The sequence below is a fragment of the Erinaceus europaeus genome, chromosome 15 (assembly GCF_950295315.1).
Source record: "Erinaceus europaeus chromosome 15, mEriEur2.1, whole genome shotgun sequence".
Lineage (NCBI taxonomy): Eukaryota > Metazoa > Chordata > Mammalia > Eulipotyphla > Erinaceidae > Erinaceus > Erinaceus europaeus.
In genome coordinates, this window is record NC_080176.1 from 6,039,667 (window position 1) to 6,065,469 (window position 25,803).

The window sequence follows — 25,803 nt, forward strand, 5'->3', positions numbered from 1 at the left end:
AGGTGCGGGCTCGCTCCCGGGTGCAGCGGCCGGCACCTGGCCGAGCGCCGGTTTCCAGCATGGGCCGCCGGAGGGCCGCCCGCGGGCCGGGGGGCGACGGCCGCTCCCGGTGCCCCGCGGGCCGCTCCCTGGAGGACTTCGCGGAGGAGGTGGGCGCCGCGCTGCGCGGTGAGTGGGGGCTGCGGCACCAGGTTGGGGATGGGGCCGCGGACACGGCGATCAGGTCGGCCGGGCTTGGGGAGAGGAGGACAGGCCGGGGGTCTGGACGGCGCGGGAGTGCTCGCCTGGCTCGCCGGTGGTCCTTGCCGGGGGCTGCACTAGCCCTCGCTCCTTGTCCACTTTTCCAGCGTCCGAGGAGCCCGAGGCAGACGCGGCCCAGGGTGCCTCCAGCGCCCTGCACCTGCCCTGCCCTCTGGCCATGTGGGAGCTGGGCCACTGCGACCCCCGGCGCTGCACTGGCCGCAAGCTGGCCCGCCTGGGCTTGGTGCGCTGCCTGCGGCTGGGCCACAGGTTTGGTGGCCTGGTGCTTAGCCCCATGGGCTCGCAGTATGTTTCCCCCGTGGACAGGTAGGCTTCAGGGCTGCCGCCCAGGTCCCTCCCCCTGAAGCACTGGGCTGCAGCTGTCGTGGGTGTCCGCTTGTCCCCATGGTGCTGGGACCTGCCTACCCTTGTGTTAGGGGGGTCATGGAAGGGTGGCCCTGGCACGTACTCCAGCTCTCCCTGGCCCCCCTAGAGCCCTGGTAGCACAGCTGGGGGTCGCCGTCATTGACTGCTCCTGGGCGCGCCTGGATGACACCCCCTTTGGGAAGATGCGGGGTGGCCACCTGCGGCTACTGCCCTACCTGGTGGCTGCCAACCCTGTGAACTACGGGCGGTCCTGCCGGCTGTCCTGCGTGGAGGCCTTTGCTGCCACCTTCTGCATCCTGGGTGAGTGGCGGGGAGGTGGCCTGGCCCAGGGGCTAAAGTGGGTGCGAGAGACCCCAGCAGCCTCAGAGCTTATGGTGGGGACTAGTGAGGGTGACGTGACAGGCCCCGCTTGACCTCCTGTACAGGCTTCCCCGAACTTGCTGTCATCTTGCTGCGAAAGTTCAAGTGGGGCCAGGGCTTCCTGGACCTGAACCGCCAGCTCCTAGACACGTACGCAGCTTGCACTGGCCCAGAGGAGGTGCGGCAGGCGGAGCAGGAGTTCCTAGCTCAGGCTGGGGAACCACCCCAGGAGGAGGAGATCGGTGAGGCGTTGGGGAGCCCTGGGTGTGAACCAGGACCCTGTGGTGGGGCTGGAGCCACATCTGGACACTAACCAGCCTCTGTCCTTCCCACCCCCTGGATCCAGATCCCTTTGATGTGGACTCGGGTAGAGTGTGTGCAAACCCCAACAGGCCCCTGGCAGGCACTGGGTAGGTCCTGGGCTTCCCGTTTCCCTGAGGGTCAGCCTCCCTCAGTGCAGGGTGTCCCCAAACACCATGCTGTTTCCTGCATGTGGGAGAGGGCTGTTAGTGCCGGAAGAGGAATCAGGACTCTGCTCTGCTTGCAGGCTGAGGGGATTGGGCCAGGGAGGTGGCCCCCAGCCTGCAGTGAACACCCCCTATCTCCACCCCCAGGCTACCCACAGATAGTGGTGACAGTGACAGCGAGGACGAGTCTGAGGACCCAGGGTCTAATGCTGAGGAGGGGCGAGGCAGCAGCGGCAGCAGCCCAGAAGAAGAGCCTTCAGAGCTGGGTGCTGAGGCTGGACAGAACTTGGGTGCCCAGGCCACAGTCCCTGCAGAAGCCTGCTTGGGTATCAAGAAACAGAGAGAGACTGAGGCTGCAGAAAGCTGTATTTCTGGGGGTTGCGTGATGAAGAGGGAATCTGGGACACGGCAGCAGGACTTGGGGCAGATGGGCTGATGGCCTCAGCCACGGCCATGCTAGCAGACTGCACTCGGCTTCTCTCTGAAACGGCCAGGCTCAGGCGCTGTAGGGCTCCCAATGAAGCTGTGGCCTGACCCTGGTGTCACTCTGGTTCTTTGCGCTCATCCCTGGGGGGAGGGGGGGGGTCAGGGCCTGGAAGGACTGGGCCACGGGTTGGTGGAGTCCTTTAACTGACCTATACTCTCAGGTGGCAATCCCAGGGGACTTCTCTGGGCCTGGGAACCAGCCTGCTGGGCCAGACATGGTGCCAGGCTATGGCCACACCTCACCCACCTGGGCCCGACATCAGCTTTGTCCAAGGTGTGGGTTGGGCAGACTAGAACCCAGACCCTCCTGCTCTGTGAGGCCTCATCCCCCAAGGAGACAGGAGGACCAAGGAGCCTCCTGTGTTCGTGACACCAGGCCCCCATTCTGCTGGCCAGGGTGAGGGGTTACTGGGCTCGGGTTCACAGCACACAGCACGGCACAGCACACACAACCAGAACAGATGGGAGCTCGGGTGCGGCGTGGTGGAGCTCAGGGATCCCCCTCCATGCTTCTCTCCAGCTCTTTGAGCCTCTTGACGAAGTCCTGTGCCTCCCTGCTGGCGCGGCCCTCCAGCATGCGCAGAGCAGACCTCACTGTGGGAGCACAGGGCCAGCTCAGGGGACTCAGTGCAAGCCCCCATTCCTAGCCCATGTCCAGTACTCACCCTGGGCACGGGGCCGGCACAAATGCAGGGTGACCGGCTGCACAGCTCTGATGCTTCCACCCGCTGGGGTTCTGGTGACCCCGGTGACGGTGCCCAGGCCGAGGGCTGCCTCACCCGCGAAGTCATTGGTAGACAGCCAGTCATGGTCCATGACTGTGAATAGCACACAGGCCGCGCGGCGACGGCAGGCTTCGGCCGGCACAGAGCTACAGAAGGACAGTCACCTGGGGTCCCCAGGGCTGGGTACTCACGGATGGGACGGCTCCCACTATGGGGGTACGGTCCCCGGGGTCTCCTGCACTCACAAGTGGAAGAGCTCATCATACACGGGGTGCAGGGTGCGGCTCTTGACCTGAGTCCTCTGGCTGCGGACCAGCGGGAAGATGTGGGGGGGGCCCAGCTCCACGATCACAAAGGGGTCACTGAGGCCTGAAGGGCAGGCTGTGAGCCCCATGCCACCTGACAGCCTGCCCCCCCGACCATGCCCCACTCACCATTGGCATCCAGGGCGGGCAGGTCAGCCGCATGCAGTACCTCCACGGCCAGCCGCTGCTCGGCCACCTCATAGTGGCAGCGGACACTCAGACGCCCGAAGCGGTGCTGCTCTAGGGAGCGCTGGGGGTGGGGGTGGGGGCACATGGGGCTGGTGGCTGGCTGGGGGAGCAGGAACCACCTCTGCCACCCCTCGCCCCTCCACCCCACCTGCCCACACCTGCTTGAGCTTGTCCAGGTAAAACTGCTCGATGCACTCACGGACTGAGCACCGGTGCAGCCTCAGCTCCTCCTCCAGCTTCTGTGGGGTGTGGGGAAGGTGGGGCTCCACACTGCACCCCTCCCTCCAGCCCCTGCCCGACCCGGGCCTCACCTTGTAGCTCCCGTCCCTCAGGCTCTCCAGAGGAAGACCCTGGCCTTCAGCATGGAAGAAGCTGACCAGGGCCTGGTGTAGGGATCACAATATAGGTGTTTCGGGCCAGGGGAACCACCTTCCCACACCCGGGCACCCCAGGAGCTGGTGGAAGGCCAGAAAGCCCAGGGCATGGCCACGCACCTCCAGCGTGAAGTGGAATCGTCCGTAGAAGTCAGGGGACACATCACGGTGGGCCCCCAGTGCCTGCAGGATGGCACGCAGCAGCAGCTCCCAGAGAGCCTCCAGCACCCTGCAGAGGGGACACAGGTGTGGGTGCCGGTCAGGGCCCCCAGTCTCCCTGCAGTGCACACCTACCTGCTCAGGCCCTCCTTCACCAGCGCTGCGCTCAGCTGTGACAGCTTCTCGTCCAGGAATTTGAGGAGAGGGGCGACCGCCTGTAGGGGTTGGGGAGCGCTAAGAGTGGCCCCGCTAAAAGCAGCCCTGGACCCACTGCAGCCACTGTGGGTGCCCACTCCCAGCCCACTGTACAAGGCCCCAGTGCCCGCCTCCCCTGAGGGGCTGCCCGCACCTCCTCACTCTGAATGGAGTCTGGTGAGAGGCTGATGTGCTGCACATACTTCCTGACGTCACCCACCATCTGCAGGGCGAGGCAGAGCTCAGCACCCCAGGGCCAGGGGGCTCTACCAGCCCCACACGTCTCTTGGCCCCACCTTGGAGGTCAGGTGTGCGGTCACCGTGTGGGCCTCCCGCTGCAGGTCCTCCTCCAGGGCTTGGCCACAGCTGAGCAGGGCGCGTGGGAGTGCCTCCTGGAGACCTTCCGGCCCCTCTGGCCAGGCCAGGCCCCGAAGAGCCTTGCGAGAAGCCTTGCGGGTGAGCTCCACGTTGTTGAGAACTACACAGAGCTGCGGATGCGAGAGATGGTGCGACTCTACCCAGGACACCCCAGGCTGGGGACACGCACAGCCATGGCCCTGCCCGCCGCCTGCCCACCTGCTCGATCACCGGCCCGCTCGTGGCCCCTGGCTGGGCATCTGCCTTCCTGCGTAGCTGCTCCGTGTAGTAAAGCACAGCCTCACACAGATCCTGGGGAGACAGCCCTGCTGTGGACTCGGGGCCCGGCCCTACCCTGGCTCTTCCCACCAGAGCCCACGCACCTGGCTGAGCTGGGTGCCCAGCGCCTGGGCCTGGGCGGGGTCTGGCCATGCCAGACGGGCCCAGAGCTCCTGGAGGAGGCTGAAGCAGAGGCTAGCGGTGGCTGCGGAGCTGCTATGCTTGGAGCTGGCATCCGAGGGCTCCAGCTGTGAGGGAGCAGGAGGCATGGGTGGCTGGGCTCCCAAAACAGCTGGCACACTCTCTCAGTCCAGCACCCACTGACCGTGTCCACGTCCACAGCTGTCTGCAGCCTCCGCCTGGTCTGGTCCCGCAGTACCTGCAGCCAAAGCTTCACGGCAGGCAGGAATGGGGTGTGGATACCAGCCAGTGCCAGCGAATGGCTGTCCCTGTAGAGCAGAGCCGTCAGCATATTCCTGGCCTCCCTCCTCGCGTGACCCTCCTAGGAATACTGGGAGGCAAGTGAGAGCGGAGACAGAGACAGATGGGGAGAAGGGGACACATGAAAGAGGAGCCGGGTAAGGGAACAGACGGAGACAAGAACAGGTGGGGAGAAGCAGAGGATAGGTGAGAGATGGGGACAGGTGAAGGGGGGCACAGGTAGCAGAGGGCTGGGAACAGGCGCACCGGCCGGGGATGCAGTCCCAGAAACGCTGGATGTCTGCCAGGGTCAGATAGAGCTCGAAGAGTCCCAGGGCAGCCTCAGGGGTCATCCTGGAGCTCAGCTCCTCGGTCAACACCCATGCCTCCTCGGCCACCTGCCCGGGATGGAGAGCTCAGGCCCTGGCCCCGGCTCCAGCCCTCCCAGCAGGCCTGCCCACTCGCTCACCAGCTGCTCCAGCTGCCAGAAAGTCAGGGTGAAGATGTCGACCTTGACGATGCTGCAGAAGACACACAGCCTCTATTGAGTCTGCTGAGGTGGGAGGCAGTGAGGGCTGAAGCCCACCTGTGGGGAAGCCCCACCTGTGGAAGAGGTCGGCATAGATACTGTAGCAGGCCTGCAGGTCCTCGTACACAGCGTCTGCCAGCTCCACCAGTCCCGCCAGGCGCTGTGGTCCGGGCTGCCAAGGAGAAAGGAGGGTGCACTTTGAGGCTGGTCTGAGGCCTGCCCCAGCTCTGGGTGGGCATGCCTCCCTGAGACCCACCTGCTCGCGAGGACTCTTGGCATCCAGGAGCTTGTCATACCACTCACGGTTGCCTCTCTGAAGAGAAGCCAGAAGCACAGCAAGGTTGGAGAGTGGGAGGGACTGGGGGCTTGGGGGGGAGGGCTGGAAGATGTGAGGGGGACAGGTGCAGGGCAGTGCAGGCCCTGGGGCACACCTTCAGAGCAGCGGCCAAGTCCGAGTTCAGTTGGGTCTGGAAGGGGCAGAGCTCACCAGAGAGCTGGAATGCCTGCAGCTTGTGGAGACACCTGGGAGGGGAGGCTGTGTGCTGCGGGGCTGTCCTGCCCGCCCCTGCCCCGCTCCCACCCTGGGGCTGCCCCCACCTCAGCAGCAGCTCCAGGCGCCGCACAGCAGTGCTGTTGGAGGCGGGGAAGAATTCCCGCAGATGTCGCAGCAACCACAGCGCAAAGTCGGAGAAGGCAGAGAAGCTGTCGGCCAGGCTCTCCTCCTGGGGAAACAGGCGCTGGAGGCTAGGCTTTCAGCGTCCTCTCCCCTGAGAGCAGAGCCAGGGGCAGCCCCAGGGCTCTCCTTGCCTGCTACCTGAGCACATGTGGCCTGGGGCAGTGCCCTGTCCTAAGCCTGGTGGGGGGGTCCCTCTATGCGGTCTGTCCTTAGCACCCCAGTCGAGTCGCGCCAGGCGGCTCAACCACTGCCCACCTGCTCCTGGGGCAGCGTGCTCGCCTGGTCCCAGTGCGCCAGCACGTCGTCCAGCAGGCCCAGCAGGTAGCCGTAGTCCAGCGTGCGAGCCTGGTGGTGGCGGCTGCTGACCTGCCAGTGCCTGGGGGCGAGGGATCAGAGCCACATCCACCAAAGACCCTGCACGCTCACTCCTTCCAGGAGGCTGGATCTCCTCCACCCATCTGGAAGCCTCACCCTACCGCCGACACGCCCCACCTAGACCCACCCCCCCGCCCAGACACGGCCCACAGAGGCCCCGCCCCACCACAGACACGCCCCACACAGACCCCGCCCCGTCTTCGACACGCCCCAACCAGGCCCCGCCCCACACAGACCCCGCCCCGTATCCGACACGCCCCAACCAGGCCCCGCCCACTCACAGCACGGCCAGCTGCAGCTCCGACAGGTTGCTCTGGGTGCCGTGCAAGCAGAGGACAGTGGCCGCGGGCCCGCTGAGCTCGCCGCGCCAGCTGCTCGAGTTGGACTGAGGAGTGGGTGCGGGTAAAGGTGGAAGGTCCTCGAGCGCCTGCCAGGTGACTCGCACGCGCCTCCCCTCCCTCTGCACCCCTACCCCTACCTCCTCAGCGCCAGCGCGGTGCTCGAACTGCAGCAGGCGGCCGAGCAGCAGCAGGTAGGACAGGAAGCCCGCCCGCCCGCGCTGCCCCATGGCCGTGTCCCTCTGCAAGGCAGGAAACACCGTCACACCTGCCGCCCTGGAAAGGCTAATAGGGGTGCTGGGCAGGGGTGCAGGGGCTCCGCACCTGAGTGGTGATCAACTTGAGGGCCAGCTGGCAATCTCCCTGCACGCGGGAAGCGCTGGAGCGGGGTTCTAGCTTGAACCAGCGATCCTCCCCCGCCACGGCCACCTCCTGGGGGAAAGGGTGCGAATGGGGTTCCTCCTCCTGCTCCCCACCTTTAGTGGTGGGGAGAGCTCACAGCCCCTGCGAGGCAGGCAGCACAGCATGTGCGGGGAGACACGCAGCCGCAGGACCCCACGCACCCGAATGGGGATGTTGAGGCACCCCAGGAAATCGTCAGTGTGGTCCTCCAGGGGCCCGGCTGCGCCATTGGCTCTGGCTGACTTGACTATCTGTTTGAAGTACCTAGGCACAGAGGGCAGGGGTCTCGCCTGCAGTCCCAGTCCCAGGAGTGCCGCCCCCACACGTGCCGCGCTGCGCCGTGCCCTACCTGCTCATGCCCCTCAGGCCCATGACCTCGTTCAGCTTCCGGCAGGCCTCCGCCAGGGATACGTCATCATCATGGTCCCTGTGGCCATGTAGCGAGGAGCCTGGCTAGTGGGCAGCCCCAGCCCTGGCGCCCGCCCTCAGGCCAGAGGCACCCACGCCTGTGCCCATAGGCCCTACCAGATGTCCAGGCGCAGTTGGTCGGAGCCCACGTCCTGGATTTCACTGCAGGGAGGGCAGGCAGTGTGTGAGCAGCCCAGGCAGCCCAGCATAGACCTTGGGGCTCACACCCAGGCCGCCTTCCTTCTCTGGAGAGGGCTGGGTAGGCACTCCCAGACAGGCCCACACCTCCCTGCGGGGGAGGGCCCTTACAGGAGAAAGTGTTCATTCCACACGGGGTTCAGGGTGCTGCTCTTGACCTCGGTCACCTGGACACACTTGGTGGGCGGTGGGCTGCTGTGCTTGCTGCTCTTTCGAGGGCTGGAGCGCTGTTCCCTGGGCCTGGCCTGCTGGGCTAGGGTACCCGAGGCCGGCACAATGCCCAGCATGCAGTAGGGGTCGCTGAATCCTGGGACAGGGGAGCCTCAGCTGGGGCCAGAGCCCCCATGGCACCCACCAGGGCTTGGGCCAGGCCCACTCACCATTGGGGTCCTTGGCCAGTAGGTTCTTGGCTTGTACCACAGAGACTTTGAGGGCGAAGGTGGGGGCCTGCAGGAAGGGGGCACTGAGGAACCCCTGGGTACTCCATGGGGGCCACCGGACGCTGCTCCCACAGCCCCACACCACCTCACCTTGGCCCTGCGCACCCGCTCCATGGCCTGGGTGTGCTCCTCCAGGCTAGTGCCAAACACCTAGACGGGGGGTGGGGGGGGATGGAGGGCAGTGAGCCCCAGGCTGCTGCATACCCCCGGGTGGGCCGCAAAGGCCAGCGGAGGCCGTTATACATCCTACTGGCCCTTCCTCAGCTACTTGTGTTTATCTGCTTTTTGTCACCAGGGTTACTGATGGCCCCTTAGCCTATACAACGCCACTGCCCTCAGAGGCCACTCTCGCCTTTTTCTTTCTTTCTTTTTTTTTTTTAGTACAAGAGCACTGCTCAGCTCTGGCTTATGGTGGTGTGGGGGACTGAACCTGGGAATTTGGAGTCTCAAGCATGAGAGTCTGTTTGCAGAACTGTTATGTTACCTATCTCCACCCACCGTTTTCTTTTTCAAGGTAAGCACACGGAGAGAGGAGACTCCTGCGCACTGCTCCACCACCTGCGGAGCTCCCGCCTGGAGGTGCGGCCATCACCATGGCCTGGGGCTCAAGCCTGGGTCCTTGCTCATGGCCACCTCTGCACTCTACTACGTGAGCCACCTGCCAGTCCCTTTTAGAACTTAGTTTTATTTTTTTATTTAATATTGATTTACTTATTCCCTTTTGTTGCCCTTGTTTTATTGTTGTAGTAGTTATTGTTGTTATTGATGTTGTTGTTGGATAGGACAGAGAGAAATGGAGAGAGGAGGGGAAGACAGAGAGGGGGAGAGAAAGATAGACACCTGCTTCACCACCTGTGAAGTGACTCCCCTGCAGGTGGTATTTTTTTATTTTACCAGAGCACTGCTCAGCTCTGGTTTATGGTGGTGTGGGGGACTGAACCTGAGACTTTGGAGCCTCAGGCACAAGAGTCTCTTTGCATAACCATTATGCTATCTTCCCCCCACCCCCCGCCCAGAACTTAGTTTTATTAATTATGTATTATTATTTAAATATTTATTTATTCCCTTTTGTTGCCCTTGTTGTTTTATTGTTGTTATTGCTGTCATCATTGTTGAATAGGACAGAGAGAAATGGAGAGAGGAGGGGAAGACAGAGAAGGAGAAAGAAAGACACCTGCCGACCTGCTTCACCGCCTGTGAAGCAACTCCCCTGCAGGTGGGGCTCGAACCGGGATCCTTCTGCCGGTTCTTGCGCTTTGCGCCACCAGCGCTTAACCCGCTGTGCTATCGCCCGACTCCCTTTATTATTAGTTTTACCAAAGCAGTGCTCAGCTCTGGCTTATGATGATTGTGAGGATAGAAGCTGGGGCTCTGGAGCCTCAGTTATGAGAGCCTGTTTGCATAACCATTATTGTATCTACTCCCACCCCTTTCAGAATTTATAAAGTACTGGGAGTCGGGCGGTAGCGCAGAGGGTTAAGCACAGGTGGCGCAAAGCGCAAGGACTGGCAAAAGGATCCCGGTTCGAGCCCCCGGCTCCCCACCTGCAGGGGAGTCGCTTCACAGGTGGTGAAGCAGGTCTGCAGGTGTCTATCTTTCTCTCCCCCTCTGTCTTTCCCTTCTCTCTCCATTTCTCTCTATCCTATCTAACAACGACGACACCAATAACAACAACAATAATAGCTACAACAATAAAACAAGGGCAACAATAGGAAATAAATATTTTTTAAAAAAGAATTAAAAAATTATTTTTAAATTGTGTTTATTTACTTATTACCAGAGCACTACTCAACTCTTGCTAATGGGGGTTCATGGGACTGAACCTGGTGCCTGGTAACCTTAGGCATGAAAGTCTTTTGGCATAACTATTATGCTATCTCCCCAGCTCTTTTTCTTTTCATTAATAAATTCATTTAAAAAATATTTTAGTGGTCTGGGAGGTGGCACAGTAGATAGGGCATCGGATTCTCAAGTGTGAGGTCCTGAGTTCAGTCTCCGGCAACACATGTACCAGAGTGATATCTGGCTCTTTCTCTTTCCTCCTATGTTTCTCATTAATAAATAAATAAAATCTTTTAAAAGTATATTATTTAGGGGATAGATGGTGGCACACCGGGGTGAGTGCACGTTACCGTGCGCAAGGACCCAGGTTCTAGCCCCCACCCCCCCAAAGCTTCACAAGTGATGGAGCAGGGCTGCAGGTGTCTGTCTTTCTCTTTCCCTCTATATCACTCCCTTCCCCCTCAATTTCTGGCTGTTTCTATCCTATAAGTAAATAAAGATAATTAAAAAATATGTTTTATTTATGGGGGGCTGGGTGGTAGTGCAGTAGGTTAAGCGCACATGGCGCAAAGTACAAGGACCTGCACGAAGATCCTGGTTCGAGCCCCTGGCTCCCCACCTGCAGGGGAGTCGCCTCACAAGTGGTGATGCAGGTCTGCAGGTGTCTGTCTTTCTCTCCCCCTCTGTCTTCCCCTCCTCTCTCCATTTCTCTCTGTCCTATCCAACAACGATAGCAATTAACAACAACAACAATAATAGCAACCACAACAATAAAAAACAATGCTGCCCAAGATTGAACCTGGACCTCTGTGACTCAGGCATGAGACTCTTTTTGCATCATCTCCCCACCTCTCTCTAATACATTTTATAATTATTTTATTTATTTATTTATTTATTGCCTCCAGGGTTATCGCTGGGGCTCGGTGCCTGCACTACGAATCCACTGCGCCTGGAGGCCATTCTTTTCCCTTTTGTTGGCCTCTTTGTTTATCATTGTTATTGCTGTCGTTGTTGGATAGGACAGAGAGAAATCAAGAAAGGAGAGGAGTACAGAGAGGGGAGAGAAAGATAGACATCTGCAGACCAGCTTCACCGCTTGTGAAGCGACCCTCCTTCAGGTGGGGAGCTGGGGGCAAAAAAATAAAATAAAATAAAAAACAACAGCAACAAAAATAGCCTCCAGGAGCAGTGGATTCGTAGTGCAGGCACTGAGCCCAGTGATAACCTTGGATCTATCTATCTATCTATCTATCTATCTATCTATCTATTTTTTTGTTTGTTTTTACCAGAGCACTGCTCAGCTCTGGCTTATGGTGGTGCAGGGGATTTTGGAGCCTCAGGCATGAGAGTCTCTTTGCATAGTCATTATGCTAGCTACCCTGCCCTTTATCTATTTTTATGGGATCACTGGTCAGTTCTGGTTTATGTTGATACAGGGGACTGAACCTGGGACTTTGAAGCTTCAGGCATGAGAGTCTCTTTGTATTACCATTGTGCTATCTACCTCCACCCTTTAAAAATATTTTATTTATTTATTAATGAGAAAGAGAAAGAACCAGACATCACTCTGGTACATATGCTGCCAGGTACTAATTCAGGACCTCATGCTTGAGAGTCCAACACTTTACCCACTGTGCCACCTCCTGAACCACATTTTATTTTTTATTTTTACCAGAATACTGCTCAGCTGTAACTTATAGTAGTCCTAGGGATTGAATTTATAATTCTGGTGCCTTAGGCATGAAAGGTCTTTTGTATAACCAATGTGCTATCCCCTCTCCTGTTTTATTATTACAGATATTTTATATTATTATTATTATTATTATGTTATCAGAGAACTGATCCGTTTTGGCTTATGGTGGCGTAGGTAGTTGAACCTGGGACTTTAAAAAAAATTATATTTATTTATTTTCCCTTTTGTTGCCCTTGTTTTTATTGTTGTTGTAGTTATTGTTGTTGTTATTGATGTCATCGTTGTTGGATAGGACAGAGAGAAATGGAGAGAGGAGGGGAAGACAGAGAGGGGAGAGAAAGACAGACACCTGCAGACCTGCTTCACTGCCTGTGAAGGGCCTCCCCTGCAGGTGGGGAGCCAGGGGCTTGAACCAGGATCCTTCTGCCATTCCTTGAGCTTTGCACCACGTGCGCTTAACCTGCTGCAGTACCACCCGACCCCTGGACCTGGGACTTTGGAGTCTGAGGCAGGAGTGTCTCTTTTTTTCTCTCTCTCTTAATATTTAATTAATTATTTTTGTCTTGCCTCCAGGATTACCACTGGGGCTCAGTGCCTGCACTAGGAACCCACTGCTCCTGGAGGCCATTTTTCCCATATTTATTGCCCTTGATGTTGTTATTGTTGTTGTCGTTGTTGGATAGGACAGAGAGAAATGGAGAAAGGAGAGGAAGTCAGAGAGGAGGAGAGAAAGACAGACACCTGCAGACCTGCTTCACCGCTTGTGAGGTGACCCCGCCCCCCTGCAGGTGGGGAGCCGGGGGCTTGAACCGGGATCCTTATGCCGTTCCTTGTGCTGCGCAACCACCCGGCCCCAGAGAGAGACTAGAGCACTGTACAGCTCTGGTTTATGGTGGTGCTGGGGATTGATGGGCTTGAACCTGAGACCTTGAAGCATCACGCGTTTGCATAACCATTATGTTCTCTCTCCCACCCTTATTATTATTATATTTAATTAACATGAGCAAGAGAAGCAGAGCATCACTCCAGCATGTGCAATGCAGGGGTCAGAATCAGACCTCGTGCTTGAGTCCAGCACCCTTGTCTCTGTGCCACCTCCTTTCTCGAGCCCATTTCTCCCTGTCTCATGTGAGTGTCTGTGTGTCTGTCCCCTGGGGCAAGGGGTGCACACCTGCTGCAGGTAGTCCAGCAGGGCCTCCTGATCGTCCACCTGGTCGGGGCCCAGGGTCCCCGCGCGGTACAGCACGGTGTACAGAGCTTCCTCGTACAGCATCTCCACCTGCGGGGTGAGGACTGAGCACCACTGCCGCCCGGGGCCTCCCGCAGGACCCAAGGGTCAGGGCGGCACTGCCCCCCTCACCTCCTCCTGTGTCAGGGCCCGAAGGCCCCGGGCAGGGTCCACAGGCTCTTCAGGGGCAGGGGAGTCACTGCGCAGGAGGACCTGTGGGGGACACCAGGCTGAGGCAAGCAGCAGAGGCCCGTGGCGCAGTGGGGTGCTTGAAGCCGGCCTCACCTCGGGGCGCGGCAGATGGCATCTGCCATCCGCCTTCCTCAGCACCTGTCGCATCTGTGTGAAGAAGGCTGCCCCGTCCCCCGGGGGCCTGTGGAAAAGCCACTGGGTCAGCAGAGCCCAGCAGACAGGCACCTACACCCACACCCCGGGGCATCTCCAGTGCTGCAGGTGCAGCTGGGCACCCACCAGGCCCTGGCAGACGGCTCCCCCGGCTCCCCTTCGGGCCGGCGGCGGAAGGATGGACGGGTCTGCACCTGGCGCAGTACGCTGCTCTTGATGTCCAGCAGGGACGACATGCTGCCTGTGGGCGAGTGTCCCCAGCTGTGACTTGCCGAGCTGACCCCAGGGAAAGGGCCCTGTGGGGCTCTCGACGACGGTAGACCTGTTGCAGGAACCGGGAGGGCTGTGAGCAGCGCCCCACTGGAGAGGCCTCGCAAAGTGCCTGGTTGCCATGACGACAGAACCACCATCCCGCAGGAGTGGCCCTGGTCACCGGGGGCACAGGACAGTCTGCACAGCGTGGGGCTGGGTGCAGGGCCCCAGGGGCAGGGATGTGGAGAGCTCCACCTCTGTCCTGCCTTACCCTGCCCGCAGCTGCCTCGGTGTCCCCCCTGTGTCTGTCTGTCCTTCTGTCTGCATGCCAGCTGGTCATCCCGCACCAACCCATCTCCAGCCGGCCAGACCCCAGCTCCTCATACCCTGGAAGATGGGGGGGTCAGCTGATGAAGCTGTGTTCCCCCAGCCAGCATAAGGCCTCTCCCACCAGTCAAGAGACCAGCAGACAGCGCTGCTCCCCCCCACCAACCCCCCTAAAGCCAGGGGAGCAGTCAGTGCTTGAGCCGTTGCCAGGACAACCGCCAGCTGCATCTGCGTGTGAGGGGGCTCAGCTGGGGCTCTCATCCCAGAGACAAACGTGACGCAGAAGCAGTGGCCTGAGCTCAGGGATGGGTGTCAGTTTGAATACCACTCTGAGCACCCCTCCCTGCCCCAAGAGGGGGTGCAGCTCTGCTCCCCTCATGGACTAGGACAGCCTGGGCTGCTGGCACCTCCCCTGGCACATCCTGGGTCCTGACATGTGGCTACTCCTCTGCCCCTCCCCCCACCTGGTGCAGGGTGTCTCCAATCCAGTTCATGTGGCCCCTGGACCCCCAGCTGGCCAGCCCATGGCAGGAGGCAGGATCCCCGGCTGGCGCAGTCCATGGCAGGAGGCAGGGCCACAGGGCTTCAGGCACTTCTGTTCCTCCTGTGCCCAAATGGTGGCACAGAGCAGGCCCTGCCTATGCCCCCAGTCCTGTCTGTCCAGCAGCAGAGGCAGCTCTTCTGTCCACTGGGAACTGGTGGGGGTGCAGCCCCATCCCAGACGTCTTCCAGCACTGCAGTGCTTGTTCCCAGGGCCCAGTGTGTGGCATTTCTGCACTGGGCTGTCACACCCCATGTCACAGCCCAGAGGGGGTGTGACTTGCCCAGGACCAGGGTTTGGGGGCTGGGCAGCTGTGGGCCTGTCTGAGGGCAAGACCCCTCCCCCCATAGTGCTGGCTGCCCTCTCAGCCTTGTGCTGACCCCAGGGTGGGGTGAGGGTGTTGCCCTGCCCTCTATCCCAGCTGAACCCTACAGACACCTGTCTTGGTGGCTCTCCAGCCTCCCTGCCAATGGCACCCCAAGGTGGCTCCTGCAGATGCTGCGCCCCAGAGCCACCCCCCCCCTCCCTGGGGAGGCCCTCGGGTGCCCCGGAGAGCAGGACCAAGTGTGTCTCTCTTCCTTACCTGCCACCACTCACCTGTCTTCCCCATGTCTTCTCCCTGCGGGAAGCCCCAGGACCCCTTCTGTGGGGGCACCCTGGGGTGGGGGAGGGAGGTCTGGGAGCTTGCCTAGTGGGTGTGTGAGGCTCACTGCCAGAGACTTCAGAGCATCTAAGGGGCTCCGCAGGGGGCAAGACGCTGGGGGGGGGGGTTCCTTTCCCGGTCAGTGGTCTCTCCGGGTCCCCTATGCATCCCGGGGAGGGGGTTCGTGTGTCCCCACCGGCTTCTGCCCCTCGGTGGTCCGAGGGTCTGTGCGCCCCCCTCCACCCACGGGTCGGGCTGATGTCCATCCCTGCTGGCGCCCGAGCTTCGACGGCGCCGGACTCACCGTGGGCCCGGCCGGCGGGACCCCAGGTCTTGCGGGGCCAGAGACACCTGCTGCCGGGACGCCGACACCTGCGACCGCTGGCCTCAGTGCGCGCAGACGACTGAGTGCGGGAAGGGGGGGCGGCCTGCGAGCTCGCCCCGCCCCCCGGCCCCGCCCCACACCCCCCAGATTCTGCGCCAGCCCCCCCAGACTCCACCCCGCCCCTCCAGACCCTGCGCTCATCCCGTGCTCGGCCCCCTTGACCCCGCCCCTCTAGACCACGCGCGGGACCACCCCCCCAGACTCCACCCGACCCTGTGCCGCCCCCCCAAGGCCCCCGCAACCCCACCAAACTCTGCGCCATACCCCCCCACTCCCGCACCGAGACTCTTGGCTGCGACCCGCCGCGCTCCCGAACCCCGTCTCCGCGCGTCCACGGCCACTTGGCGTTTGGCTGTCCTCGGTCCCCAGGCACGCACCCCACTCTGACCCCCTGCGCCCCCCCCCCCACGCCTCCGCAGCGGTTTGGAGAGTGCGGGGATTCAGGGTGCTTGGGAGTCCTCAGGTCGGTGGGTTTGGGGAGCAGAATCCTCGGACCTAGGACTCGCCGCAGGGGTGCAGACTGCCGGGTGAGCCCTGCAGGGTCGCACCTCGCTGTTGGGGGCGTCTGGACAGGGGACTGATGACGTCACCCCAGGACCCGCTCAGCACCCCCCACCCCTACGCACTGCAGGGTCTGGGGCGCCGAGGATCCCCCTCCGCCCTAATGGTGCTTAAATGGGACAAGGGTGCTGCGTCCAGCGGACCCCCAGGGGGCTTGTCGTGTCTAATGCTGGGACTCCCCAGGCGCGACCTGGCTGTGGGCAGCAGGCTGCTGGGCCAGAACAGAGAAGCACAGGCAGGAGGGACTGGGGAGGGGGGAGTGCGCCTGGCCTGGCCTGGCCTGCCCCCAGCAGAGTGCAGGTGGCTCCTGCAGGACCACCGTCTTGGCTTCCAGCTGCCCTGCACCCTTGCAGGTGGGGGCACTGCTGGGTATGGTCCCCGCAGTTCAACCCCAGGCCCCCCTCCATGGCACCCTACAGTCAGGATGCGGTGGGGGCTCAGGCAAAGGGGCTGTGAGGTCGACCCCAGCACCAAAGCCCTGGTGTCCCCTTCTGCATTGGGAGCAGATCCCTCCTCCAAACACTGTCAGGTCCCGCCAACCTATTGCCCAAACACTGGTTGCCATGGTGATCACAAAGGCTTTGGGGTGCAGAGATGAGGCTGTAGCAGCTGTAAACAGGAAGTCGGGAGGGGCGGCTGTACCCCATCCCATGCCCATGGGGAGCTGGCCCAGGAGCAACAGAGAAAACAGGGTGGGGGAGGCTTGCAGTCCCCTCCCTGGGGGGGAGGGCAGCTCCCAGGGTCCTCCCACTGCAGCTCCTACCCAGCGACCCTTCCTCTTCTCACTGGAGACTGAAGCCCCCTAGTTAAAGCCCCAGCCCTGCCTGCCTGGCTGCCTCAGTTTCCCTCATTTGTAGGGAGCAGCAGTGGGCTCTCAAGCTGCTTGGAACTTTGTGAGTGGGTCTGTCTGGCTTCAGGCTCCTCTTGTCTGGAGCAGGGTGGGGTGGGGTGGGGTGGTGGTGCTGCAGGGGCCTGTCACCTGGCCTGGGTCCCTCCTTTTGCATGGGGCTGCATGTAACCCCCACTGCAGGGGCGGGCAGCTGGGCTGTGAGCTGGTCAGTAGGAGTGAGGGTACAGCCACCTGCCTGGGGATTCAGGGCCAAGTGCTTGAAGACTTGGAGAAAGGCCCACAGAGGAGGGAGGGGAGGGTCCCCCAAAGTAGGCCAGACTCTCGGGGACAGCCATGGAATCTGCCCGTTTGCAGTAGCTGGAGCCTGTGCCAGGCCAGGTGCCACATAGGCTGGCCCTGTGTGTCCCTTCTGGCCCAGGGGCTGGATGCCAGTGCCCCAGGGGCTGACGGGGCCAGGTCCACCAGCTCCTGCAGAGGGCATCTGAGCTTCTCCAGCCCAGGGATGGGGACCCCTGTACACAGGGCATTATCAGGGACCAGCACTCTCTGGGCCCCTCCCTGCAGGAGCTGGCTCAGACTGGTTCAAGCTGGCCTGAGCCAGTGTTCAGACCCTCCAACCAGACATCACCATGGCAACCTCAGACAGCAGCCTGCTCCTGGCTTGGACGCAGGTGTGTGTGGGGCCTCCAGGTGGCCCCAGGATGCAGTGCTGGGCAGTCTAGGAGCCACCAGGTGTGCCCTGCAGGGGTGCTGGGCTATGTATGGGTTCCTGGAGCGCTCTCCTGAGGCCCTGGCACAGCAGGCTGGCTGCAGGTCTTCCTCAGTGGTTTCACTTCCTGCAGGTAGGCAGTCAGGCGCAACAGCTCCCTGGGCTCGTGTCACTTTAGAGGGTTTCCACTGGACAGGGATCCTGGATTCATCCAACTACAGCCATAGAGCGGGTCCTTCCGAGGCATCTTGGGGGTGCTCAGAGCAGCGCCCACCAGCCCCAAGGCAGCCTGTGTGTCTCCACAGCTGTCTATGAAGAGGGGCTCAGCCCCTGGCTGTCCAGCTGTGGAGCAGACAAGGAAGCCCTGGGTCCCAGCCAGCTCTCAGCTCCAGGGCTCTGGACGCGGTGCCTTCTCCAAGAACGCCCTGTCCTGGGCAGTCAGTCCATCCTGTGGTGTGGGCAGGCTTCCGACCTCTGGTCAGTACTGCTCCAGGGAGCCTCAAGTGTGGTTCTTTGTGGATGTCCTGGAGGAGCCAGGGTCCATCTGGAGGGCAGCAGGGACACCCGGCTCCATCGCGGGGCAGGAGGGCCTTGACACGCCAGACTGACTCGAGTTCAGAGCAGACCTGGGGCTCACCAGCACAGCACCAGAGAAGCAGGCGGCCTGTTTTCAATGACCACGACGCAACAGAGACCTTTATATAAACAGTTTATTTACTCTAAACAGCAACACAGACAAAACGCCAGATAAACACAAAGGAAGTGGTATGGATCGAGATGCTGGCCGACTCTGGATCGAAGCAACAAGCCGGGTTCTGCGGAGAAGAGCGGGGCGGGTGGGTCTCGGACAGCGTGGGGCATGCCGGCACGAGCGAGGGAATGAGTGAGGGCCGTGCCTCACTCACCAAGTATAAAAGTTTATCGTTGTACAGCAGTGGAAATACTGACAGCAATATTAAAATGAAAGCAAGTTGTACAGAACAATCAGAAATACAAAAGGCTGAAGGAAGAGACCCTGTGTGAACCCGGCGCTCAGCGACGAAGTGGGAATGGCGCCGCCCCACAGTGACCAGGACTGTACAGAGCCACGTTCATTTGCGAAGTGTTGTAAACAAGTTCTTGCCAAACCAATCCCTTCCTTTCACGATGCCACAGGCCGCCGCCGCTTATGAGGGCGCGAATTTCTTGGCTTGTGCTCGGACCCTTTTCTCATACTCCACTCTGTTTTGGCTGAGGAGGTGAAGAGAGAGGTTAGCAGGTGCGGCCCACCGGTGAGCAGCAGCCTCGCCCAGTGCGCGTCCAGCACGAGGACATGCTCCTTACTGCTGGCCTTCGTTCCCACTTCAACACCAGACACCAACTTTAAGTGGACCCTAAGGACCTTGACTCCTGGGGTTCAGGTGTGGGAGGTGGGGTGTGCCTGTGGCTGAGGGCAGTCTCACCAAGGAACATCCATGGCTGCCAGGGACTCAGGGGACTAGGCCCCAGGGGGACAGGATGGCATTTGCGAGTGGGGCTCCCTCATCTATTAGGTGTCTTGTCAACAGCTCGAGGGCTGGTCCGCAAGGCACAGGCTCCCCTTGAGGACCAGGGGTCTTTCCCTCAACTGTCACTGTCGCAGGGCTCTGCTTCCTGGAGCTGGCACCTGGCCTGTCCCCAGAGCCCAGGAGGCAGGAACCTGCCCCATGCCAGGCATGGTGCCAAGGTGCATACCACCCAGGCCACTGCCAGGCAGCCAGCACCCTGAGCCCTGGGGAAAGAGCCTGTAGATCACAAGATGAGAGTCTGCACCCCCTCCCCAGCTCGCCACATGCCATGGGGCTGTCCTCCCCACCAGGGAAACACTACTCCATCTCCCAGAAACTGTGGGAACAAAGCCTGGCACATCACACCCCCAGCCTGTTCAGACCGAAGGTGTTTTCAAAGCTGGTATCTGGTGCTGCCTGGGAGGTGGCACAGCAGACAAAGCGTTGGACTCAAGTGTGAGAGCTGGCACCCCTTGCACTGGAGTGATGCTCTAGTTCTCTCGTAAGTCAATGAATCTTTAGCAGGGTCTGAAATGGAGTGAGAACTTGCGACACACCTACAAACATCAAACAGGTGTGTGGAGGGGTTGGCTCTATGGCCACCTTTCTTTTGCTGTTGGCGTTGGCACCAGGGGACTTACAACAAAGGCGCAAGGCCCACAGTGCGCCAGGACAAAGTGAGGAGAGCCTCCTCCCTCTGCATCCGGGCCCTGGCAGCTGGCCCAGCGCCTACTCACCAGTAAATCGTGTAGGCCTCTGCTTGAGCGGGGTCTTGGATATTTGGTTCGTTTAGGAGTTCCTGGATGCCGAGCAGGATCTGTGTCAGGGATAAGTGAGAGCAGGCAGGGGTCAGCGTGTGGCAGCCGGCCTGCGGAACAGGGAGCAGGCCCACCCCGCCCCGCCCTACCTGCTTGATGGTGATGGCGGGCCTCCAGTCCTTGTCCTCCTCCAGGATGGAGAGGCACACCGTGCCGGAGGGGTACACGTTCGGGTGGAAGAGCGGCGGCTCAAATTTACCTGGGCCACAGGGCGACAGCAAGTGTGTTGGTGGCAATGGTTCTGCCTGGTGTGTACCCTCCCCAGGCCGGGAACCTTGCTGTCACCAGGCACGTGGCCAGGAGGTGAGGGGACGGCAGACTGGGTGAGCCTGGAGCAGGCTTCAAGGCCCTGCAGGATGATGGCTGTTTTGTTAAGACAGTGGCCCGGGAGCTGGAACAGTGGCTAAATGCATGAGGCCCCGAGTTTGATGCCCAGCACCACATGGCAGGGCAACACTCTGGTGAGTGCATCCTTTCTTACAGGCAGGCAAGTCAACAGTAAAGACTGGTTTTTCTGACAGGGACCAGGATACTGCCGAGTTCTGGTAACATGGTACCAGGGACCTCTGGGATGAAGATCCTGGGCTCAAAGGTGTTAGCTAGTTCCCCAACTTGCAGTAAAAGTGTCGAGTTCTGAAGCAGATCAAAACCACATAAACTTACAGCCGGCCAGAAAAAGGCACTAAGGCCCACACAACTTAACACAGCAACTCCCGGAGCCCCCAGAACCCACCAGACTGCCTACCAAAGGAAAAAGTGGTGGTTCCCTTGGCCGTGACCCCACACAGTATCTGATTCAGCATGCCCAGCCTAAGCTGCCCCACCCCAGCCCCTGCGGGTGGCTTCCGGGCACCCGGCAACCCCTCTACTCTGCAGCTGGGGTGGCTGCCCAACAGCCCGCCAGGCTTCTTCACAGCTGTGCAGCTGCCACGAGCCCACCTCTCACTCCTGAGCAGAAGCCCATTACGCTGCCTGCTTGTCCCTTAGTCCCCAGGCCCTCCTGGCCACTACCAGTTGCCTTCCACATGCAGAAGTGGTCCGGGGCCCCCAAGTGAGGAGGCCCTGGCCTGTCCTTGGCTTCACGGCCAGTAGTCCTTTCCAAGATGCACTTGCCGCCGGGGATAGAACTATACAGTCCTCGTGTCACACCTGTGTTGAACCGGGACCCCGGCAAACTCAGCCACCTCAGTGACACAGCAGACAGTGCCCCAAAGCCACATCCCATCACACTTGCTCCAGCCAGCGTCTGAGTCTGTCTGCCTGCTACCTCTCGACACTGGCCTGCCAGACGGAGACCTCTCCTAGAGACCGCCAGCTTTCACCTTGCCGGTCCAAAGATGCTCTTGGTGTGTTCAGGCTGAGAGCCACAGGACAGGAAACACTGCCCGCTTCACGCCCCAGGTGGGCGCCCTCCAATGCAGAAGCTCCTCTGTACCCCTGATCTCACCCACGTTGTGAGGGTATCACTGCCCTCTCCATGTGCGTCGGAACTGGTGATGGCCACTGAGGAGGCCCCGTGGGCAGGCCTGGAGAGGATGGTGGCCTCCACCACACGGCCTGCTCAGTCACACGGCCAGTGCGTCAAGTTCCGTCCGGAGCCTGTCTTTAGCTGGGTCTGTGCCAAAGTACTCGCTCCTCCGTAAACGGCTGTCTACAAAGTTTCCTGGCACGTGCAGTCCAGGCTCAGCGGGTTCAGTGCTGGCTTCCTAGTCACACCAGTGCCCTGCAGTGCTTGCTCAGACGCCCAGTGCAAGACCCACCAGGAGAGACATAAGCAGTTCCTGCCCTTGGGCTCTTCTTAAAACAGGGGTCTCAGTTAGCCCCGGAGGTAGCCGGTCTCCAGTCGTTCCTTCTAGGATGTGCCCCACCTTGGAGAACGTCTTCCAGCTTCCTGAAGGGTAACCTCCAGAGAAGACACTTGTGCCGTGTGGCCCACCTGCCGAGGCTGCTGACCTCTGGCTGGGAGCCCTCCCTCCTGCTGGGGGGAGTTAGCCTCAGCTGGCTCCTCCACTGCCTGCCCCAGAGGCTGAGGGTGCCAGATCCAGAACACAGGTGTCCTAACCCCGAACTGGTGCCGGCGAGCCTCCAACTCCCCCCACCAGGGGTTGGGGGCAGGTGCTGCCAGCAGCACCCAGACTCCTGGAGACCCGAGATGCCTGCTGGACAGGCTGACGGACTCCAGGGCCTCCGCCACTTACATTTTGGCGGTGAGGACGGGTAGTCGTCTTTGAAGAGCATCCGTAGTTTAAACAGGCCTCCTTCCCATGGCGTCTGTTAGGAGATAACACTTGAGTGAGCCGTGGGAGGCTCTGCTCAGTGCCCCATTGGGCCTAGCAGGTAGGAGCCCTGCTTGCAGAGGGCAGGTGGTTGCCTGGGGATCCCCCCAGAGAGCTCCTGCCTTGCCTGGGGACAGACAGCAAGGAGTTCCTTGGCAGGGCAGAGCACTTCCTAATTCCTCCAGAGTTCGGACCACGTGGTCTTGATCCCAATGGGCTCTGCCTGCCAGGGATGTCTGGCAAAACTCACAGGATGCTTAGACCACACCCAGAAGCTGCCCACAGGTATCCCAGACCATAGTGGTAGGCAGCCCAGGGGTGACACATCCCACTGCTGCCAGCCCCCCCCCCCCACCCGTGGGTCCTTACCCCCTTCTTGCCCGGAATGGCGCACTCCCAGTTCATGAGGTTCATGGTGCCATCGGGATTCTTGGTGGGCACAGCCACGAAGCCCTGCACGGGAAGTAGACAGCGTCAGCTCAAGCTGAGCCACAGGGCCCAGCCCAGCCCAGCCCAGCCTGGGGCAGCCCGGCTCCGTACAAATGGGTGGTCCTTCCTCCACGCTTTCCGCTCCTGTGCGAGTCGGCTGAGGGCGATCCCCGACATGCTCACAACGTCCCTGCGGGAGTGGGGTCAGGTGGTGAGGGGGTGCCAACTGCAGAACAACACAGCCGCCAGCGCTGCCTGGGGCCCCCTTACTGAGGACCCAAGCGCTCACTGCAGAGGGAGAGGCAGGGGCAGCAGAGCCTGCCAGGTGCCCAGCCCACTCTGGCCCCCCAGCAGCATCTTGGGGGCACTGCCGGGCTCCTCAGCACCCAGGGGATCAGGCTTCCCCGGGTGGGGGGGCCTGTGTCCTCGAGGGGCTCGCCCCACGTGACCAAAGCAAGACCAAGATGGAAGCCAGGAAGTCCTACAAAACCCAGGGGGCGGCGCCGGCCTCTGCCTCCTCCTGAGCAGCCGGTCACCTGCCCCGGGTGCTAGAGCCGCCACCGGGCAAGAACCCCCATGGCCCGTCCCTCTGAGCCACGGGGTGGACAGGACGGGGGCGGGAGGCCCGTGGGTCCACAGCTGCGTGTGCTCAAGACGCCGTGCACACACAGGAGCCCCAAGCTGGGCCCCCAACAAGAATGGTGCTGGCAGGGTCACTACGCTGAGACTCAGTTCAGAACAGGATCCCCCCAGGCAGGCGGGACACCAGCTCCCCGGAGTTGGGAAACTTCGCCCGTCCTCGCCCCAGCGACTGCGGCCGGGCCGCCCGCCTCCCCCAGGCTGCACCGGGAACCGGGCAGGTGCTCACCGTCCCCCCTGCGCCAGGGGCCCGCGGCCCGGGCAGAGGGACGCACCGGGCGCCCGTCCCTCCGTGAGGGTCCCGAGTCCCGCGGCCCGGGCAACTGGCGGAACGTTGGGGCCAAGCCCGTAGTCGTTGGGGGCCGCCGCCGCCAACATGGGAGCCCCGAGGACCGACTCCGCCGCCCGGGCCCGTCCGCCCGCCCCGCCCCGGGCTCCCTGGCCAGGCCGGCCCGTGGGGGCGCGGGACCCGGGACCCAGGCCGCGCCGCCCGCTTCCACCCGCCCGCGGGTCCCGCCCCCGCCCGCCCGCAGCCCGGGCCTGGAGCGGGGCGGCCGGGGCGACGGCGGGGAGGACTCACCTGGGCTCCGGCGGCGGCGGGCGGCGGCGGCCTCCTTTGTCTCGGGACTTCCCTCCGGAGCGTCCGCGCGCCGCGCCAGGACCCCGGGGCGGGGCCTCCTGGGGCTGCCCGCCGCGCGCCAGGCCCGCGAGACGCCACTTCCGCGTCGCCGCCCCTCGCCCGCGCGCCGCTACGTGCCCCTCAGCCCCCGCGCCGCGCTGCCGTGTGCCCGCGCCCCGCCGCGGCCCTGGGGGTGCGGGATAGCGATGTTTGTGCGGACCGGCGGCGCCGCGGACACCCCTACCCTTAAAGGGGCCGCGTCCCTAGCGTTAGGGAACGTCTGCAAATTCCTGTCCGCGGTGCGCGCGCCCACTCGAGGCCGGGGCGGGAGGCCGCACGGGGCGGCGCGAGGCGGGGTCTCAGCAGGCCTTCTAGATTTTCCGTGGGCGCGGCTCCAGCTGAGAATCCCGGGGATCTCCTGGGAACCAACACGCTGGGCCGCGGGGCCAGGATCCCTGAGGCCTAAGGCTTCTCGGAGCGTCGCAGGACGGTGACGCGCCCCCGAATCCGGTGCCCTGTGAAAACCTTCCCCATTGGCTGGTTGGCGGGGCTGGGCGGGGCTCCGGGCCAATCTGCCCAATGAGCTAACCCCGTACAGAAGGCCGCGCGCTTGTGCTACCGACGGGAAGGGAAGTGCAGACGCTCCCTAACCCGGGCTGGGCTGGCGAGGAAGGGGCGAGGGCGCCCCCCTAGGCCAGGACACGAGGGGCTCCGGGGTCGCCGCCAAGGTCAGCAGGGGCTCAAGGGTCGCACCGCCCCTGGCAGTGCCGCGGCCTAGCCCTGTGCCCCGGTGGAGTCCTCAGGCTGGCAGCGCTGAGCTGTCGGCCACCTGCCACGGGGATGGGGGCGCACAGGTCCCCTCGCGCGTCGGCACCCGCGCAGACACTGATGTGGTTGCGAAGAAAAGTCCCCGGGAACAGAGGTCAGACATCCCTGCGGCAGGGGCCCGGCCTCGCAGACCCTGAGCTCCACGGTCGAGGTGACCCGGCTCGGGGACCCACTGCCCTTCCCGTCCCGAGGCCGATGCAGCTCAGACTGGGGAACTGACCGACGGACAGAGTGCAGGACTTGGGCGCCTGAGGGTCTGGGTTCAGTTCTGTCTCGTGGCTCTGGCTTCTCCTTTCACTTTGTCGCATCTGAAGCTGTCTTTCACGGTTGTCAGGAACAAGAATACTCAAGCATTCAGTTAAGTGTCCCTTACATATACCAGGTGAGGAAAACACGACCCCTTCAACAAAAGGGCTGAGATCTCGGATTCCTGAACAAATATGTTGCGACTTATGCCCAGACTTAGAATAATATTAATGTATAAGGAGTGTGTGTACTTGAAATAATAATATGTACTTGAAATAGAAGTGTGCACTTAGAATATATGTAAGGAGCGTGAGAATATTAAGTGTGAAAGTATTTCTTTGAGCGTGAAATGTTTAAGTTGGAAATATTAAGGTAGTTTGTTCAAGTTTAGAGTGTTGAAATATTAGAGTTAAAGCAAATATTCAGGTGTGAGAATATTATTTTGAGTTTGAAATGTTAAAATACTTATTTGAGTGCTGAAACATTGTTAAAATTAAAGTGCTGAAATACTTCTTGAGTTTAAAGTGACAAAGTAGAGTGAAAGATACAACTTAGAGCCCTGGCCCCCAATTCCTGCAGACCCGCATAGACAAGGTCCTATGCAGAACGAACGCCCTGAAACACCCTGCACTGGCATAAGGTAAAGTCCCGTGCAGAGCAAGCCTTATGAGGCGCCTGAATTCTCTGAAATGCCCCTGCAGGCCAACATAAGATAAAGTCCTGTGCAGGGCAAGCCTTACATCTGTGTAGCCTGATAAAGTTTAGACCTACATGTCAGGAAGACTCCCAATTCTCAT

The 25,803-nt window shown here is 61.2% G+C and overlaps 3 protein-coding genes across 5 annotated transcripts; 1 reads left to right on the plus strand and 2 right to left on the minus strand.

The window, feature by feature from the left end:
- The first annotated feature begins 3 nt into the window (after positions 1–3).
- TSR3 (TSR3 ribosome maturation factor) lies at positions 4–1,988 on the plus strand. Its single transcript, XM_007528073.3, has 6 exons — positions 4–168; positions 348–567; positions 734–927; positions 1,053–1,229; positions 1,334–1,397; positions 1,602–1,988. The coding sequence occupies exons 1-6, from the start codon at positions 60–62 to the stop codon at positions 1,888–1,890; spliced, it is 1,053 nt and encodes a 350-aa protein (XP_007528135.2). The 5' UTR covers positions 4–59; the 3' UTR covers positions 1,891–1,988.
- BAIAP3 (BAI1 associated protein 3) lies at positions 1,803–15,192 on the minus strand. Of its 2 annotated transcripts, XM_007527999.3 has the most exons (34): positions 14,401–15,191; positions 13,484–13,679; positions 13,298–13,385; positions 13,145–13,225; positions 12,956–13,063; positions 8,400–8,459; positions 8,250–8,316; positions 7,981–8,176; positions 7,789–7,833; positions 7,613–7,690; positions 7,425–7,527; positions 7,186–7,293; positions 7,002–7,103; positions 6,805–6,908; positions 6,404–6,524; positions 6,070–6,194; positions 5,904–5,994; positions 5,729–5,785; positions 5,547–5,644; positions 5,413–5,464; positions 5,211–5,341; positions 4,849–4,972; positions 4,628–4,771; positions 4,464–4,556; positions 4,184–4,375; positions 4,042–4,110; positions 3,828–3,907; positions 3,654–3,762; positions 3,471–3,542; positions 3,318–3,398; positions 3,100–3,220; positions 2,911–3,034; positions 2,606–2,811; positions 1,803–2,534 (listed from the first exon to the last, which is right to left on the minus strand). In XM_007527999.3, exons 1-34 carry the CDS (start codon positions 14,495–14,497, stop codon positions 2,431–2,433), a joined length of 3,627 nt encoding a protein of 1,208 aa, XP_007528061.2. In that variant the 5' UTR covers positions 14,498–15,191; the 3' UTR covers positions 1,803–2,430. The 2 variants fall into 2 exon arrangements, with proteins under 2 accessions (XP_007528061.2, XP_060028632.1); XM_060172649.1 differs by having other exon boundaries at positions 13,145–13,385; positions 14,401–15,192.
- Positions 15,193–18,317: 3,125 nt separating this feature from the next.
- Positions 18,318–24,047, minus strand: UBE2I (ubiquitin conjugating enzyme E2 I). 2 transcript variants are annotated; one of them, XM_060172658.1, is made up of 7 exons: positions 23,894–24,047; positions 22,786–22,864; positions 22,615–22,698; positions 22,168–22,240; positions 20,059–20,168; positions 19,889–19,968; positions 18,318–18,855 (listed from the first exon to the last, which is right to left on the minus strand). In XM_060172658.1, exons 2-7 carry the CDS (start codon positions 22,849–22,851, stop codon positions 18,792–18,794), a joined length of 477 nt encoding a protein of 158 aa, XP_060028641.1. In that variant the 5' UTR covers positions 22,852–22,864; positions 23,894–24,047; the 3' UTR covers positions 18,318–18,791. The 2 variants fall into 2 exon arrangements, with proteins under 2 accessions (XP_060028641.1, XP_060028640.1); XM_060172657.1 differs by lacking the exon at positions 23,894–24,047 and adding an exon at positions 23,543–23,822.
- Between the last annotated feature and the right edge of the window lie 1,756 nt (positions 24,048–25,803).

Coding starts and splice junctions, on each gene's coding strand:
- BAIAP3 (XM_060172649.1), bottom strand. CDS start 14,497: ATGGACTGCGCCAGCCGGGGATCCTGCCTCCTGCCATGGGCTGGCCAG. Junction 7,294..7,424: donor GCCTCAACATCCCCATTCGG/GTGCGTGGGGTC, acceptor CCTTTCCCCCAG/GAGGTGGCCGTGGCGGGGGA. Junction 4,973..5,210: donor TGGGACTGCATCCCCGGCCG/GTGCGCCTGTTC, acceptor TCTGCTCTACAG/GGACAGCCATTCGCTGGCAC.
- UBE2I (XM_060172657.1), bottom strand. CDS start 23,691: ATGTTGGCGGCGGCGGCCCCCAACGACTACGGGCTTGGCCCCAACGTT. Junction 22,865..23,542: donor CCCCTGGCGCAGGGGGGACG/GTGAGCACCTGC, acceptor CCACTCCCGCAG/GGACGTTGTGAGCATGTCGG. Junction 19,969..20,058: donor CCGCCATCACCATCAAGCAG/GTAGGGCGGGGC, acceptor TCCCTGACACAG/ATCCTGCTCGGCATCCAGGA.
- TSR3 (XM_007528073.3), top strand. CDS start 60: ATGGGCCGCCGGAGGGCCGCCCGCGGGCCGGGGGGCGACGGCCGCTCC. Junction 169..347: donor GGTGGGCGCCGCGCTGCGCG/GTGAGTGGGGGC, acceptor CCACTTTTCCAG/CGTCCGAGGAGCCCGAGGCA. Junction 1,230..1,333: donor ACCCCAGGAGGAGGAGATCG/GTGAGGCGTTGG, acceptor CCCTGGATCCAG/ATCCCTTTGATGTGGACTCG.